The sequence below is a fragment of the Canis aureus genome, chromosome 5 (genome assembly GCF_053574225.1).
Source record: "Canis aureus isolate CA01 chromosome 5, VMU_Caureus_v.1.0, whole genome shotgun sequence".
In the NCBI taxonomy this organism is placed as follows: Eukaryota; Metazoa; Chordata; class Mammalia; order Carnivora; family Canidae; genus Canis; species Canis aureus.
This window is the reverse complement of record NC_135615.1, coordinates 69,629,396-69,647,714: the sequence shown is the minus strand read 5'-3', so window position 1 is coordinate 69,647,714 and position 18,319 is coordinate 69,629,396. Positions and strand designations below refer to the sequence as shown.

The 18,319-nt window shown below is 45.5% G+C and overlaps 1 protein-coding gene across 3 annotated transcripts in view; it reads left to right on the top strand.

The window, feature by feature from the left end:
• Positions 1-9,799: 9,799 nt before the first annotated feature.
• Positions 9,800-18,319, top strand: part of ZBTB8B (zinc finger and BTB domain containing 8B) — a 32,319-nt gene continuing 23,799 nt past the window's right edge. Inside the window, exons 1-3 of one of the 3 annotated variants that reach the window (XM_077898667.1) lie at positions 9,915-9,966; positions 11,371-11,458; positions 16,685-17,715. In XM_077898667.1, coding sequence (XP_077754793.1) covers positions 16,725-17,715 — 991 coding nt within the window. In that variant the 5' untranslated portion in view covers positions 9,915-9,966; positions 11,371-11,458; positions 16,685-16,724. Of the gene's footprint in view, positions 9,967-11,370; positions 11,459-16,684; positions 17,716-18,319 lie in introns of all 3 variants that reach the window. The other 2 variants (XM_077898668.1, XM_077898666.1) reach the window with 2 other exon arrangements.

The window sequence follows — 18,319 nt, the reverse complement described above, 5'->3', positions numbered from 1 at the left end:
CTGGAGACCCGGGATTGAATCCCACATCAGGCTCCCGGTGCATGGAGCCTGCTTCTCCCTCTGCCTCTCTCTCTCTCTCTCTCTCTGACTATCATAAATAAATAAAAATTGAAAAAAAAAAAAAAAACCTTTTACCTATACACCCCTGGTCCTGGTTGTACTCCTAATGTGCTGTGCTGTGTGGTCTCTAGAACAACCCTCTCTTCTCTCTGGCCACATTTGTGTATCACCTTATTTGTGTATCACTTTATAATTTACAAAAGGGAACATTTGTGTGTGTGTGTGCTGGGCACTGTAGTGTCCTGTAACTCTTACAACGATCCAGGAGGTAGATAACTGGTACAAAGAACAAAGGATGTTGCCGCAGAAGAGCTGAGGACTTTGGCTCCTGGGATGGCTGTTGCCAAGATTCCCAGAAGGTGGCGCTGTGGTCTGACTCAGGGAAGCAAGCCACATTCCCTTTCTGTGCCTATCTTGTGTTGAGAAAATATTGATAATAATAATAATAATAATAATGCCTTTCTAGCAGCCTCCAGCCTTGTTCTTGGAACTTGTACATCAGAAGTCTGCTCCCTAGCTATACCTAAGAGTAGGTAGAAGAAAGATCTAGCTCCTTCTGCTCCTAGAAGGTCACAGCTGTAGGAGGTAAAAGCTGGCATTTTGTTCTTACTATAACATCAGACAGTGAGGATGTTTCCCAAAAGGGAGAGTGGGGTTGGACCCTTTAGGAATTAAGGAAATGCCAGCAAAAAATATGACGCTTTGGTATACTTGTTATTTTGAGCCTTGCACCTGAAAAAAACAGCAAATTGGGTGAGAGGCTTTCTCTGAATTCCCCCTATCTGCTCAATGACAGATCCTTCAAGAGAAACTCAGTTATTTTAAATCCCCTCCCCTGGAGCTTCATCAACCAGGGAAGATTGACTTTTATCACTGGAGAGACTAGAAGTTGATACCACACCCAGACACATTTTGTCACAAACTCCCATATCTCCTCTGTTTTCTTCTAAGGGCCCTTCATTTATTCTCTCCCCTACATGGCCCACATCTCCACTCGCCTTCCTATTAAAATGCTATATAAGCTCTCAAATCTCATTGCTTTTTTGGGGGGGTGTTTCCTTTTTTTCCTGCCTCTGATCCCCATTTGTACACAATATTAAAAGTGAATATGGGGCACCTGGGTGGCTCAGTAGTTAAGCGTCTGCCTCGGGCTCAGGGAGTGATCCCTGGATCCTGGGCTCAAGTCCCGCAAATGGGCTCCCAGCAGAGAGCCTGCCTCTTCTTCTTCTTCTTCTTCTTCTTCTTCTTCTTCTTCTTCTTCTTCTTCTTCTTCTTCTTCTTTTTTAAGGATGAGAGACACAGAGGGAGAGAAGAGGCAGAGACACAGGCAGAGGGAGAAGCAGGCTCCATCCAGGGAGCCTGATGTGAGACTTGATCCAGGGTCCCCAGGATTACACCCCAGGGGCTGAAGGCAGTGCCAAACCGATGAACCACCTGGGCTGCCCCACCTCTCCTTCTGCCTATGTCTCTGCCTCTCTCTCTCTGTGCCTCTCATGAATAAATAAAATCTTAAAAAAAAAAAAAGGCTGACCTTGTATTTATGACTTTCCTTCCTCACTAGACCTATTCCAGGTTTCTTCTGCCTGGACAGCTAAGTTCTGAGCCCACAGAAGAGACCCCGGCTTTCATTCCTGAAAGATTTGTGCCTTGGGAGATTGTCTTGTATAGAACTTCAGCAGCCTTGCAGTGACTTTGATCCCAGGATTTACACCAGGACTAGGATCATTAGAGAATAGAGTTAAGTCTTTCACTAAGCCTCCTTGCCTTGATTATGTGGTAACTACTTATTTCCCCTTGATAGCCAGAGATTTTGACCCCATAAAATACTTTGATTTCTTTGCTTGTCTGTTCAGTGGTGTGAGGTGTTCAAAATGGTTGAGTGGCAGTTTCAACTTCCAGTTTGGTGGGAAAACGGTGTCACTTAGTGAAGACATTCCTCCGTTGGACACTACAAGCTCTTAATGCACTTCTCTTCCCTATAGTCATTGAAGCCAAGAAGCAAATAATGTTTGAATGTGTCAAGAAGTTTCATTGTGAGAGGACCCACTCCTACATCCAACCCCTTGGTTCTTGAACTGCTATCTGGCTAAAGGAGAAATAGTATGTACACTGGTTCAGAGCATTCCTGTACCTGTGGATGGCCCTCGATTTCACAAAGTGTGGTCTAAGAGCTGGTCCCTTACTTAGGCCTTCAATAGGCGTTTTCAACGTTACCGAATACTGACTAATGGAGCACATGGTAAGTCCAGTGAATCCTGCAGGTGTCAGCTCAGTATCTCACTTGTGAAGTGACTTCCATAGTCAGAAACAACATCTTATGAAATAATGAGACTGTGTATTGGGTACCCAGATGGAGGTTCTGACAGAGGCCTGAAAGGTAGGAAAAGCAAATTCAAATCTAGAGTAAGTACCTCTTCTAATGAGACAAATTCCCCATGAGGAACATGGTTCTATGTAATCCATCTGCCACTGGATAGTTGACTGGATTCCTCAAGGTATTACACCATATCAAAGATCAAAACAAAACAAAACAAAACAAAAAAAAACAAAGATCCATTGCTGGGTGCTGCTATGGGCAAACTGAGTGTCAGTAGTGGTGGCTGCCAGATTGGCCTTGGTGAGGGGATGTCCCTCTTCTTTTTTTTTTTTTTTTAAGATTAATTAATTTATTTGAAAGACAGAGAAAGAGACAGAAAGAGAGCAAGCAGGAGGAAGGGCAGAGAGAGAATAGGGACAGAAAATTTTCAGCAGATTTCCTGCTGAGCATAGAGCCCAACTTGGGGCTTGATCTCACAACCCTGAGATCACAACCCGAAATGAAACCAAGAGGCGGTTGCTCAACCAACAGAGTCACCCAGGTGCCCCAGGATGTCCCTCTTCTTGAGCCCATGCATAGTCATCTTGGTCCTTTGTCAATGAACCCATTGAATAAGAGCTGGACTGGCTGGGGGAAAAGGCCATCTAGTTAATACCCACAGAACATTCTATTTGTTATTAAAAGCTTCCTCTAGGAGCTCCTAGGTAGCTCAGTCTGTTAAGTGTCTGCCTTCAGCTCAGGTCGTGATTTCAGGGTCCTGGGATTGAGCCCTGCATCTGGCTCCCTGCTCAGTGAGGAGTCTGCTTCTTTCTCTCCTTCTGCCTCTCCTCTCTGCTCATGCTCTCTCTCTCTTTCTCTTTCTCTCAAATAAATAAATAAAAACGAAAAATGAAACGAAACAAAACAAAAAACCCCCAAACAAAAAAACTTCCCCTGCAGTGAGTGGAGGCCTACGGTAAACATTTGTATGGCATACCTGCTGTCTCTTGATCAGGGACCATTCTAAGAAATCTATCTTTCCCAAACCTCTTTGTCATGAACTTACAATCTTTTAAGACTCTCAGCTGCTCAAATCATTAGTCAGTGCCCATGAACTGGTATAGATCCTGACATTAGGCCATCTCTCCTTCAAGGCAAAGTGGGTAATGAGACCTACTACTTACAGTTCTGTCTGCTGAGGGATTTTCTTCTCCACTATCCTTTGAGGTCGCTTAACCATTTCCATATAATCATTTCTTGCTGTTTCAGAATCTGTCATCAGAAAACCAGGCTCTAATATTTTTCCCTTCACAGTGGAGCCGTGCTACAATCACTCACATAGGTCGGAACATTCTACTGGTCTGGGCCTATTTCAGCAGATCTATCCTTGCTCCTCTGTCCCTAGCCTTTTGTTCCCAAGTCTCTTAAATGGTTTCTTTCAGTAGCTACTGCCTACGATTCAGTGTTGATCCTAATGTCAGGCCATCTCTCTTTCCAAAGTGGAAAACCACACACCCTACTTCAAGTACTGCCATTGGGACAATCTCTTTTCTCTGCTGTCCTTCATGGTCATCCTAAGAGGGCTGCTCAGCCACAACAGTTCATTTCTGTCTCGTACCAGGACATACATAAAGTAAGCCCATATTTTTTTCCTCCCCAGGCATCTGGGTTGAAGTCACTGTAGCAGTGCGGGGAACGGACAAGCTGGGAGGGAGAACAGCCTGTTTATTGGCACTTCAGGGCTGTTTGGGCCAGGTGCTGTAGGGACCATTTGCCCCTTGAGAACTGCTGGGTCTAGGGTTTGGATATAGTTCACAGTGGGGAGCTCAGGTTACAAGGTCACCTGGGGTGCCTTTTGTCAGGTGTGCAGTCTACAGGAACCCAGCAAAAACCCAGGAGCTATTTCTCAAAAGAAAAATACCCATTTATGAATGAAGCATGGCCTTGATCTCAAGCCCAAAGGGCCTGTCTACAGGGATCCCTCTCTGAGCATCTGTGGTGGGATGAAAAGCCATGGTCTTTTCAGTCATGAGGTCAAAAGGCTGAACTATGTGCATCATGTGGCCTGGACCACATAGGGAGGTCTCTTTTGCTCTCTCTCTTGTTCTGTGCCTTACTCAAAGCTGGAGACTGGCAAATGGGTAGGAGCAGTGCACCAGGATACTGTATGTCACCTCCAAAATCCAAAGAGACTCATCAAGCCCTGGGGCTCCTTCTAAGAGGAAGGAAGTCCAAAATGCAGCAACCTGTCCTTTGCGTGGGAGGGAATGTCCTGAAGTGTCTGAGATCATGTGACACCTAGAATTTTAATGAAGTGGCAGGGTATATATTTTTACTGGGTTTACCTTCCATTCTTCGGCACCCTGCTATTCTATTCCTTGGGTTATGTCAGCCTGGGGCCACCGGTGTGATAGCCTATGGGATGAAGTGTCTGATACCTGGACTGACTCTTGACCTCTAGGTCACCCTTCTTCTATGGACTTGTAAAGCTAAAAACACTTCCTAGACTCCCTTACAGCTAACATTCTGGATGTAAATTCAATTCCTTCAAGTAGATGTATACCCACATGAGATTTGGGAAAGCAGAAGTAAGGAAGAGGGCATCTTTCTGCAGCTGTGGCTGCTGGCAAGCAAGATCTGCTTGAAATATCTGGAGCAGTGTTTGTTTTCTGCACTGACCTATCTGGTATGATACAAATGGCAGTAGGGTCAAGGCTCCTACAGACTAAATTAGAGAATTCAGCAGCAGGATTGGCTTTTCTTTGAGGCAGGATTATAAGGTAATTGCTACTCATATATTCTTTGTCATAGTGGAGAAAAATACATTTGCTTTATCAAGTCCTGGGGGTGGTACTGATATATGTCCTCCCAGAAGCCACAGTTGGAACAGTATTTGTGATCGGGGTCACCACTTGATTAGGTTTACAAGATTCTTCTGTCATCTTCAAGGCTGTCTTTTCCACTTTCTAAATGAAGACATAGGTGTTAATATGATAGAAATAACCACCTCTGCATGGCGGTGATTAAGTCTTTCATGGTGGCATTAATCTTTGCGATGCTCTCAGGATCTATTATTTTATTTTTTTATGATTTTATTTATTTATTCATGAGACACAGAGATTGAGGGAGAGAGAGAGAGAGAGAGAAAGAGGCAGAGATATAGGCAGAGGGAGAAGCAGGCTCCATGCAGAGAACCTGATGTGGGACTTGATCCCATGACTCTGGGATCACACTCTGAGCCAAAGGCAGATTCTCAACTGCTGAGCCACCCAGGCATCCCGGATCTTTTATTTTAATTCACATTTTGGGGGAATAAGGCACCTCAACAACTTGGACTTTGTTTTTCCTATACTAAAAGCTGTTGACCTATGGTCTGGAAGCCAGTGTAGGATCCTGCCAGTAGTTTAAGGTATTTATTCTAGTTATACAAATGAGGAAAAACTAGGAGATGGATTTGGGGGCTATATATATCTTTGAGTAGACTTTGGTCAAAATTCCATTTATTTATTTATTTTTAAAGATTTTACTTATTTATTCATGAGAGACACAGAGAGACGCAAAGGCAGAGGGAGAGGCAGGCTCCCTGCAGAGAGCCTGATGCGGGATTCAATCTCAGGACCACAGGATTATGACCTGAGTCAAAAGCAGATGCTCAACCACTGAGCCACCCAGGTACCCCCAAAACTCCATTTATCACCTGCCTTCCTAGGCTTCATACTGTCTCTTGGTACTTAGCCTCTCACTTGACCCTCTGTGATCTCCCCTGGATTGCCAAGGCCAGAAGCCTATTTTCTAGACTCCATCAATAGCTGGGTCTCAGTTAGGTTCTGCCAATGGGATGCATTTGATTATCTTTAAAGGTGGGAAGAAGGGAGAAACCTTTTTGCTTCAGGAGGTGCCTTTGCTTTGGCCACAGTGGACCCTCCAGCACTGTCAGTAGTGAGTGTAGGGTTGTAGGCTTCAGCCCAAGAACAGTGGCAATTTCCTGGGCTCTGGAAAGTGCCATCTGTCTCCCTCATTTTAAAACACTTCTAGTATATTTGTGACCAAATCCCCACATTAAGTTCCTCTCTGCTTGAAATATGTAGGGTGGTCTCTTTTCCTGACTGGACACTGATTGATACATTCCTGTAAAGTCCACACTCTAGTGCAGCACAGAAGCATTCTGAGTGTCCAGGATTTACTGTGGCTATTGTCTGATTGTTCCCAAAACGTTTGGATATTTGCACACAAGTTCTTTGGAGAAAGACAGGCAAAAGGCTAATGGTATGGTCCTGCAGTGTTATTGTTGGATCTTTCTTTCTTTCTTTTTTTTTTAAAGATTTTATTTATTTATTCATGAGAGATACACAGAGAGAGAGGCAGAGACATAGGCAGAGAGAGAAACAGGCTCCATGCAAGGACCCGATGTGGGACTCGATCCCAGGACTCCAGGATCACGCCCTGAGCTGAAGGCAGTTTCTCAACCACTGAGCCACCCAGGCGTCCCTGTTGGATCTTTCCTTAAGGGTCCTTAACTATCTTTTTATTCAGTGGTCTATGTACCTGAAATGACTCAGGTATGGGAATTGGATGAAAGATCAAAATTGTCTATTGTGTCAAGATAGGCCTTTGTTTGCTGGGCATGGAACTATTTTTCTTTTTTTCCTGTTACTGTCATAAAAATTGAATGAGAATTTAGTAGACTGTCCATGATCAGTTAATTGATCCCTGTGGATCATATCACTCTGATTTCATGGCAACCCTGCTGCTTATTAGTAACACTTCTCACTTTGTATTTGTTGGGTAACTGCCACCACCTAGGCTGTATCACTCCAGAGTCCTCTCATCCTCTTTGAGATGAGAGTGTATTTCAATTATAGACCTATCCACTATCATTCCTGGCTTAGAAATGATGGTCAGTAAAGTGCTTTTTAATGATTTTGTCACTTCCCTTATCAATTTTCCTTTAGCTTTGGTAAAGGAGGTGAATTCTGTGCCTTTTCAAAGAATAGAAGTATTGGGTTGGTCAGCAAGATGCTTAAACAGATTCAATAAATGACTGACTCTTGAGATCTTTGAATTTATTCCTCTGAATTCCTTTGAATTTATGCCAAGAGGTTTCTACTGTCATTCAAATTAATGATAGGTTGGTACTGTGTGCAGGTTTGCATAAACCAACACTTCAAATTACTAGAATAACAGCTATCAGCTGTCAGAGCAAGCACACTGGATGCAAAATCTCCAATGAGTACACTCAAACCAATAAATTCGTTTTGATCTGAAATTATATTTGGGTTTTCCTTAGTAAGTGCCCTCCAAATTCACTTCCATAAATAACCATCTGTTTTTTCATGAAATAAAATAGCAGATTCCTCTAATTGTTTTTTAGGGGCAGAATTCCTTTTCCCTAGTTTTTGTTTGCTTTTCATTCTCCAAGACATGTTATGTTTGGACTTTGGTTCTGGCCAAGGGTCAAGAAAGGACTTAAGTTTTCTTTAGCCATGAGGGTTCAATCTTATCAATTAAGGAAGGATCAAATTCTTAAGGTAAGGGAGGAGAGAACATGTCCTCGGAGCTCAGTAGCTAACATTCTACACTTTTGCTAAAAAAATTTAATCTCTCATAATCTGGATTAAATTTGTTTTAAAAATTTCTCTTAATTGACCTACACTTAGCTGACTTGCTAAATTAACTAATACTCTCTGTGATTGCTTTTTCTCCATACTTTAAAAAATAATTAAGGTAAGGGGCACCTGGGTGGCTCAGTGGTTGAGCATCTGCCTTTGGCTGTGGTTGTGATCCCAGGGTCCTGGGATCGAGTTCCACATCTGGCTCCCCACGGGAAGCCTGCTTCTCCCTCTACCTATGTCTCTACCTCTCTCTCTCTCTCTCTCTCTCTCATGAATAAATAAATAAATAATCTTAAAAAAAAAAAAAGAATGGGGCTTTTCTGAGTGCAGAGCTCTGTGGGACTGCACAGGTGACACACTCGTTAAACTGGTCTGCCTATCACCCAGCCCCTCACCCCAGTGTCCATCCTCCTGTTTCTTAGGTATATACCAATCTGTTTTTAGAGCCTCCCTACTAGCTCTTCTCCTGCCTGGAATGCTTTTCTGTTTAGCCTTAGCATGGCTCACTCTTCATTAGGGTCTTTGCTAAAAGATCACCAACTGAGAGGCCATCCTTGAGCCTCCATCCAACATAGCTACCGAATCACTTTGTTGGATCATCAACTTGTTTTAATTCTTTGCCATGCACTTCGTATATTTCCTTTCTCTAGTTGTTTACTTGTTTATTGGCCATCTCCCAATTGTTATGGGTTGTTATGGGTTGTGTTATGGGTTGAACCACCGCCCCAACATTTCTACATTGTATTTCTAACCCCCAGCACCTCAGAATGTGACCTTATTTGGAAAATAGAATTGTTGCAAATGTAATAATTAGTTAAGACTAGGTTGTACTAGAGTAGAATGAACCCCTAATTCAATAGGACTGGGTATTTTATTTATTATTTTATTTTAAAAGATTATTCATTTATTTATTCACGAAAGACACACAGAGAGAGGCAGAGACATAGGCAGAGGGAGAAACATGCTCCCTGCACAGAGTCTGATGCAGGACTCCATTCCAGGACCCTGGAATGTCCCTTCACCTGAGCCAAAGGCAGACGCTCAACCACTGAGCCACCCAGGCGCCCCCGACCGGGGACTTTATATAAAGGTAAATATCCACACAGATATATAGGGAGAACGCCGGGTGGACACGAAGAGGGCCATCTACGAGCCCAGGAGAGAGGCTTGGGGCAGATCCTCCCTTCAAAGCCCTCAGAAGAAACCAACCCTGCCCACACTTCGTCTTTCTAATCTCCAGAACTGCGAGACAACGAATTTCTGCTGCTCAAGCCAGTTTGTAGTATTGGATACAGCAGCCCCAGCAAACTGATACGTCCCCTAGGAGAGCCGAGCTCCACGCTGGTCTGTCTCGTTCACAGCTGTCCCACAACATGCCAGTGTTGTTACTGAGTACCAAGGGCACCCACCGCTGCCTGTTTTCACTTGTATACGTGAGACCGAAAGGTTCTCAAGGGAAGAGAGAGTTGCGGTGTTCAGTAAAAACCTGTTGAGTGGGTGAAAGCATTTCACTTAATTTTCAGAATGTCCGCGGAGCGCGGGCAAGTAAAATGTGTGCGGACTGATAGGTCACAGCTCCTGTTCTCCGGCGGCCCTCCCGCGCACAGCGTGCTCCCAGCTCTCGGGACAAAGGCATCAACACTTGGCAGGTCCCTCAAGTGGGACTCAGAAGACCCAACGGAGCTCCGGCCTTCTGTGAGCGGCGGTTCTTGGTATCTCGGTACTTGTAGTTTCGTCCACTCTCTCTCTGGCGGAGAAAGGAACGCGGAGACCACAACTCCCGTCACCGCGCGAGCGCCGGCGCGGTCAGAGCGCAGCCTCCGAGGCGGCGCGGGCGCCGTGGACGAACCTGCTGGCCGAAGGGCCCGCCTTCCAGGCCCAGGAGCCCCTGTGATTGGTCAGCTGCCTCGCCTCTCACGGAGGGGGCGACAGGTGAATGAAGGGGGGGCGTGTAGGTGCGCGGAGCTCGGCGGCCGCGCGGTTGGATCTAGCTGGAAGGTGAGACCCGTGAAGCGGATTTGTGCTGCAGCTTTCGTGGGTTTGGGGGAAGATTCGGGGCGCCCCAGGAGGTCGCCCTTAGGTGGGGGGAGCGGGCAGGGAACTCCCCTCTCGGTCGGCCTCCCTCGGACCGCCCGGCCTGGGCTACTCCTGAGCCCCGCGCGGCGCGAACCTGAGCTGGATGACCGACCCTCCCTGGGCTCCAGCGTGGAGCAGGGTGGCGCGGCGCGGCGGCAACTGCCTCCCCTTCCTGGCATCGGGCTGTCGCCGCGCGTCGTCCAGCTGGGTGGTCTGGGCGCCCGCCTATTGCGACGGTGCCGGGGCGGGGAGCTAGGGCTCCGCCAGGCTGGGGCAGCGCTCGCCGCAGCGGTGGTCACTTTGTTTGCAGGAGGCCACGGGAGGGGCAGGTCCCTGTTCCCCACCCCCAGGAGCCGAAGACCAGTCCAGCAACTGGTTCCCGTGATCTCCGCAGGGTGGTCTGGCTCTGGAAGGGGGCGGAGGGAACCCCCCTGTCTTGGGAGCAGCTTAGCAGGTGAACCGAAATTTTTTCGGTGGAAATGGAAACTCTTTTGCTGTGGCGTTCCCCTCCACTCCGTGCGTTGGGAGAGGAGTGACTTCCCCAACCCCTTGGGGAGTCAGGTTGGCATTGTGGTTAGCGTGTCAGTTCTGGAATCAACCCGATTTTGGTTCCGATGCTCGCTTGGGTGTATTCGCTATAAATGTGAGCCTCAGTTTCCTCTCCTGAAAAAGAGGGTATAACGATGATATCTACTGCATTGGGTTATTGTAAGGTAAAACTTAATGCTTATAAAGTACTTTCTACAGTGTTTCATGAGAAGTGGTTTTTAGTAAATGCTAGCAATTGATGAACAGGTTTCTTTTTCTTTCTTTTTTTATGTTTTTTATTTTATTTTAAGATTTTATTTATTTATTCATGACCGGGAGAGAGAGAGAGAGAGAGAGAGAGAGAGAGAGAGGCAGAGACACAGGCAGAGGGAGACGTAGGCTCCACGCAAGGAGCCCAATGTGGGACTCAATCCGGCACTCTGGGATCACACCCCAAGCCCTAAGAGGAAGAGAGAAGCTCAACAACTGTGCCACCAGGCATCCCTATTTATTTATTTTAGAGAGGGAGGGGTGGGAGGGAGAGGGAGAGAGCGAGCCAGGGAGAGGTGGGGAGGAGGTAGGAGGGAGAGTCTCAAGCTGATACCGCTGAGCAGAGCCAGGAGCCGGACCAAGGGCTCCATTGATCTCATGACCCTGAAATTATGACCTGAATCCAAAACCAAGAGTCCAACGTTTAACCAACTGAGCCATCCAGGCGACCAGGCGACCCTCTCCTTCCTACCCCCTCCACCCCCCGCCCCGCACTTTTCTTTAATGAGCAGTTTTCATTATTCTTAGGTTGATGAGACTGAAGGAGTCAAGTCAGAGTCGGGGTGGAATTCAAGCCTGGTTTTGGTGCCTAAATGAACACAGTCGTGTGATCTGGGTAGGTTTCCCTGGGGAATGTGGGAGTGTGTTGCAGGGGGTAGTGTTGGCACCTGCTCTCTCCTGGGTTCGTTTTTTTCTATTTCTGGCATCTTCCTTGTGTCAGGCATTGTATATAGCCAGTAACTGTTGAATTGAATTGGAACAGTAAGAGGGCTGGGAGGGCGGGGGGAGTCCCTGCCAGAGTGTGGATAATTGTACTTCTGAGAGCAGTATACCCAAAGAGCTTCTTTCCAAGGAGTAGTAGTGATCCACAGCATGTCCCAGGGATGCAAGACACTAAAGGCAAGTGATATGAGTAACGATTTCCACAGTATATGCCAAGTATAGGGTTGGGGACAGACTTTTGCAAGGTTAGGCAGTATTTATATGACCCAATGGAATCTAGATTATTTGCAGAGAGAAAGCCAAAGGAGATGGGTTTTGGGTACTATTGCTGGAAAGGAGCATCTTCCAGTGAAAGATGGAAGTGGCCTGGGAGAAGGCCCTGTAGATAAAACTATTCTTCAGACTAAGTACTGTATCTACCCTAGTTTATTTCTCTCAGCCAACTCCTTATCCTCTGTCCCTCCTCCTTTCCTCCCTTTGTTTAAAAAGAAAAAATGAAAGCAGAACATAGACATAGTAAAACACTCTGACAGTACAGAAAGGTTGAAAATGAAAAGTGAAGGTCCATCCACACACCTCTTACCCTTAATCCCTCTTCTCAAGGATATCTGCTATTAACTCTTGCTTGTATAACCTTGCTGGGGAAAAATCATGCATATGTGGATGGTACCATAGTACATTTTGTTTTGCATCTTGCCTTTTTCTCTTAATGTATCTCGGTGACCTTTCCATAATGAACACACACAGCTCTAGCTCATTAAAAACAGGATTGCATAGTATTCCCCTGTGTGATTGTTCCTCATTGATTTAACTTGTCCCCTATTGGTGGACATTTAGATTATTTTTACTTTTGCACTAGTACAAAAACCTGGTGAATGGAGATCTCTGAACTTGTAATTTGATGTTTTTTGGCAACATCCAAAAGACTAAATTTTTACATTGAAATTTCTGGGGCAAAAGAAGTGTGCATTTTAAAAAAATTTACATTTTATATTTAATTAAAAAAAAATTTCTGGGCAGCTCCGGTGGCCCACCAGTTTAGCGCCACCTTCAGCCCCGGGTGTGATCCTGGAGACCTGGCTGAGTCCCACGTTGGGCTCCCTGCATGGAGCCTGCTTTTCTCCCTCTACCTGTGTCTTTGCCTCTCTCTCTCTCTCTCTCTCTCTCTCTCTGTCTCTCATGAATAAATAAAAATCTTTAAAAAAAAATTTTTTTTTTTTGAGAAAGAGCGAGAGCATGCATATGAACAGAGGGGGGCAGGGGCAGAGGGAGAAGGAAAGAGAGAGTGTCTGAAGCAGACTCCACTCCTGAGCCATCTAGGGGCTTGACTTGGGGTTTGGTCTCATGACCCTGAGATTATGACCTGAACCAAAATCAAAGAGTCGGATGCTTAACCGACTGAACCACCCAGGCAACCCAAATGATGTGTGCATTTTAAATTTTAATAAATATTGCCAAATTCCTCTCTGAAATGGTGTTCCAGATTACATCCATGTCAACAGTGGATATTAGCACACTGAAAAATATGGTTTTCTTTCAGTTTTTTTTTTTTTTGTTTGTTTGTTTGTTTTAAATCTGAGAGAGAGAGAACAGGAATGGGTTGGGAATGAGCAGAGGGAGAAGGAGAAGCAGACTCCCTGCTGAGCAGGGAGCCTGACCCCAAGACCCTGGGATCATGACCTCAGCCAAAGGCATACACTTAACATACTGAGCTACCCAGTTCTGAAGAAGAGTAGAGTGTGGTATTGAAATGTTGCATTTTCCTAGATCTTGTTTTCCCCTTCATATTTTGATAGCCAAAGGCAATGGGAGGAACTGATGGGAAGGCTTGGTTAGAGCAGTCAGAAGAAATGGAAATGACAGTGAAACCTTAGTCCTGTGACAACTTTCAGGGTTAATTTTTTGGGGGGGAATATTAGAATTGTGCAGATATCTGATAGTTTTCTTCCTTTCTAAACCAAAAGTTAATTTTATCCACTTCGGATAAAAAAATTCCAGAAATTATGACATAACTTCCTTGACTTTAAAAAGAATATAAATGGATAAGAATCATCTTGGTGACATAGGCCCATCAATTATAGCCCCAGGCTATAATTTAGTGCTGTCCTTAGACCATTTTGAATATGTAGGAGCATTTAATACTTAGCTACATGGCCTCAGGCTAATATTTTGAAAAAAATTCCTGAGTCTATTTTTAAAGTAACTTTTCTACCTTTTCCTAGCTGTCAGTTCTCACTTTTGTCAGTTTACTTGCTTATAGAAGCTCCTCAACTTCTCTCCCTAATTGGTTGTCTGGTTTCTTTCTTTCTTTTTAAAAATATTTAATTTATTTATTCATGAGAGACACTGCGAGAGACGCAGAAAAATAGGCAGAGGGAGAAGCAGCTCCCTGAGGGGAGCCTGATGAGGGACTCCGATCCCAGGATCCCAGGGTCATGCCCTGAGCCAAAGTCAGACTTCAACCACTGAGCCACTCAGGTGCCCCAGTCGTCTAGTTTCCAAACTTAATGCATTACTTGCTATAAATATATAGAAAGTAGGTGTGAACTGCCACTTAATAAGGTTGTTGAGGGTCTTTAATTAGTATAGTCTGTGCAGTTAGTGCATAGACCTTGGGGAATCTATTTTGCCAGTGGATGACCCTTTTGTGGGGAGGGAGTGCCTGATTTCTGGGTGGGTGAGGTATTGTTGTGTTGCATTTGTAGAATGGAGGAGTGCTAAGGAGTTAGTTGTGCTTGGCAGCTCTAATTAGGCCTTTTGTGATTCCAAGTAGGGGGAGATGATGTACTTGGTTGTAGAAACTTTTGTGTACTCAGTGGCTCAGTATGGAAAAGGGGTAACTGAAACCCAATTTTGGCTGCTTGTTACTTAAAAACCCAATACTTAAGGGAGGAGCCTGGCTACCTGGGGAGAAGGTGGACTCTTGAACAAGAGCCAACTCTGAGGTTTCTGCCTGGTACAGAGATTTTTTGACAGGGCTCTGTGCTCAGCAGAAGACTGCTTTTCCCGCTCCCTCTGCCGCTCCCCCTGCTTGTGCACTTGCGCTTGTTCACGGTCTCTCTGTCAAATAAATAAACTCTTAAAAAAAAAATAAAGGAGTTTAATCAGTTATGGTAGTACAGTGGTCTTTGATTATGTGCAATTCAATGATGCTACAGAATTGCCTCAGTGCACAGAGGTTGTGCAAGAAGGTCTGGTTCGATGGTACATGAGTATTCTGGGTTGTGCATGAGTATTCTGATCTTTCTCCAAAGGAGGGCAAGGTTTACAGATGCACAAAGGGAGGTCAGTAGAGTGACCATTTATGTGACCTTAAAAAAGAAAAACATTTTGTTAAAAAATTGCTGGGCTAATCAGAAAGCCAAGGCAGCTTCAAACAGACTTGCTGGTCTCTGTGGACTGGGAAAATTCTGGTTCTTCATTTTCTAAGGCCAGAGTTCTGCAAATCTCAAAGAAAGCAAATTAGTTCTGTTACTAGTTAGGTCCAGGGCCTTAAGATCAGTAAGCACGGAGTTATGTTAACTTGAAGTAAGTTAACCCTTAAGACCAGCCGCAGTGCTGTAACAGGATGGCTCTGTGGTTTGTGTGATGGGAAAAGATGGAGGAGGGATCTCAGGGAAGAAGGTCAACATCTGTCTTTCTCACCAGCGGAAGGACTTTAAACTTGATTTATACCTGTTCTATTTAGCAATTAAGAAAGGAGTATTCCTTTGTATTTAGCAAACCTACTTTGTCCAAAGTACTCTGCCAGATGCTATGGGGGATAGCAAATGAAAGAAGATGTGGGGCAGCCCAGGTGGCTCAGCGGTTTAGTGCCGCCTTCAGCCCAGGGTGTGATCCTGGAGTCCTACGATCAAGTCCCATGTTGGGCTCCCTGCATGGAGCCTGCCTCTCCCTCTGCTTGTGTCTGTGCTTCTTTCTCTCTGTGTCTCTCATGAATAAATAACATCTTTTTTTTTTTTTTTTTTAAGAAAGAAAGAAGATGTGGCTCATGTCTTCAAAGGCTTGTAGTCCACTGACTACAAGGGCCAGGACATAAAATTCAGGGGAGTGAACCAAGGATAGTGGCGTCAGTCAGTTGGGAGACTCTCATTTGCAAGAGATAGAAAACCCAATTCAGACCTGCTAAGGCAAAAAAGAGACTTAATTGGCTCCTGGCACAGCATGGGTTGGGGCTCAGATGGTGTCCCCGGGCTCCATCTGTTGCTCCTGCCTGAACTGGACCGTCATCTTTGCTGGGCTGGTTCCCCTGGTGGTGAGGCAGCATCTCTGACATCCCACATACCCACAGAGTAGACAGTGCTCTTTTTTGGAACCCCCAGTAAACATTTATTGCTCTTAATTTCTGTGGCCAACCCACATAGCCATCTCTGAGCTAATCACTGAGCTCAGAATGTGGGATACCTTGATCATCTTGGTATCTATTATATCTAGAGCCTGGGGATGATGCCCACGGAGGCAAGACACATTGGCCAAGAATGGGGGAAGGGTGGTTCTAGCAAAACCAGAAAGGGCATTAAAACCATAAGAATGATGACTGTATGCTGGCTAGCCCAAGAACCCACCATGTTTCCATGAAGTGATGATAATAGGTGAGATAGGCGAGTATAGTCTCTAAGATCCATGTCAGGGTTGAACTGTAAGTATTAGATTTGGGTATTATCTATATTTTGAGTCTTGAAGAAAGTATAGTGTAGGCATAAGAGCAGGAACTCCAGGGGATAACTGACCTGGTTTTGAGTCCCGGCTCTGTTACAGCTGGGTCATGTCCTACCTTCTCTTAAGTTTCAGTTTCCTTATCAGAAAGATGGGGACAAGATGGGTATTTTATCATCAGGTTTTTCTAAAAATTCATTCAGAAAAAAAAATTCATTGAGAGATTCTATGTAAAACACTATGTACTATGCCACCTGCAGTTTGTTCTAGTTATTTTTGTTGTTTTTCAAAAATTAACCCTGTTGGACAACCTCTGATTTTTGTTAGATGCCAAATAGCCCCTGTATCAGAAAGACGGTATTGAACCAGTGTTTTCAGAAAAATGAAAAAGAAAAATTAAAACTGAACATCTTATTTGTAAGGTTGGGATTGGTGAATTAACTTAAAAAAAAAATCTTGGCAGAGATACAGGCTACTCCAGAGCAGCAGCAGCTGGTGGAGAAATGGAGATGCAATCCTATTATGGCAAGCTCTTGGGGGAGTTGAATGAACAGCGAAAGCGGGACTTTTTCTGTGACTGCAGCATCATTGTGGAAGGGCGGGTCTTCAAGGCCCACAGGAACATTTTGTTTGCCAACAGCGGCTACTTCCGAGCCCTGCTCATTCACTACATCCAGGACAGTGGGCGGCACAGCACCGCCTCCCTGGACATTGTCACCTCCGATGCCTTCTCCACCATCTTAGACTTCCTGTACTCTGGGAAGCTGGATCTGTGTGGGGAGAATGTGATTGAAGTTATGTCGGCTGCCAGCTACCTGCAGATGAACGATGTGGTGAACTTCTGCAAGACATACATCAGGTCATCCCTTGATATCTGCCGGAAGATGGAGAAGGAGGCAGCAGTGGCTGCAGCGGTGGCAGCAGCAGCGGCGGCGGCAGCGGCGGCCGTGGCGGCTCATCAGGTTGACAGTGGAAGTCCCAGTTCAGGGAGGGAAGGGACCTCCTGCGATACCAAGAGCTTGGTCTCCTCTCCAGGCGAGGGAGAGGAGAGTGTGGACTGTCCAAGAGCATCCCCTTGCAGTGACTGCAGAGGCTGCCACCCGCTGGAACTGGTGGTGAAGGACAGCCAGGGCAGTGGCCCTGCTGACAGTGACCTCTCTATTCTGCCCAAACAGATAGAGCCCAAGGTGGAGTTTGATGCTGACGAGGTGGAGGTGGAGGTGGAGGGTGGTGCGCACCTGCAGCCGTATGCCGCCCCACTCAGCCTGACCCACATAGATGAGGGTTTGCCCGGTGGCCAGGCTGTCGACTTGGCTTACAGTAACTACCACGTGAAACAATTCCTGGAGGCGCTCCTGCGCAACAGTGCTGTCCAGAGCAAAGATGATGGGGACCATCACTTTTCCCGAGGTTTGGAGGGAAGACCAGATGGTGCAGGAGGAGGCGTGAGTTCCATGATGGATGTACCGACTGACTGGTATGGAGAGGACTCAGGTGAGCTCCATTAGCATTCAGTATCTCTGGTGGTCATTTAGCATGCACATTTGTGCCTCATTGGCTTCTATCATCATGATTATCATCGTCACTGCCCTCATCATCACCGTCTTCTTCACCGCCATCAATACCGCCACATGATTACCACCCCACCAGGAGGTGTTAATTGAGCACCTGCTGTGTGCAGGCCATTGTCTCTTCTTGTATGTAAGTATTTTACCTCCACAACTAGAGTATAAGCATGCTGAGGGCAGTTCTGAAGACAGGGAGGGAACCTACTGTCTTCTACTAATCAGCAGTGGGACTTCACTTAAATCAGTAACTCTCTTTGAACTCATTTTGTTCAGGAGCTAATCATCCCTGCCTTGCCTTTCTCACAGGGTTGAGGACCAAATGAGAAGGTTCTCAGAATTTTTTCTCATGTATGGTAACATATTCTAGACAGGTAAGAAATTTATCCTTCTTTGTGTCAACCACGATGCCTGACAGATAGTAGACATGCACTTAGGGTGTCACAGTCAATGGTGCTATTTACTCGAGGATGTCTAAAATGAGTCGGCATTTGGCTTTATGTGAGTACATTTCTTATATCCTTTGGTAGGCT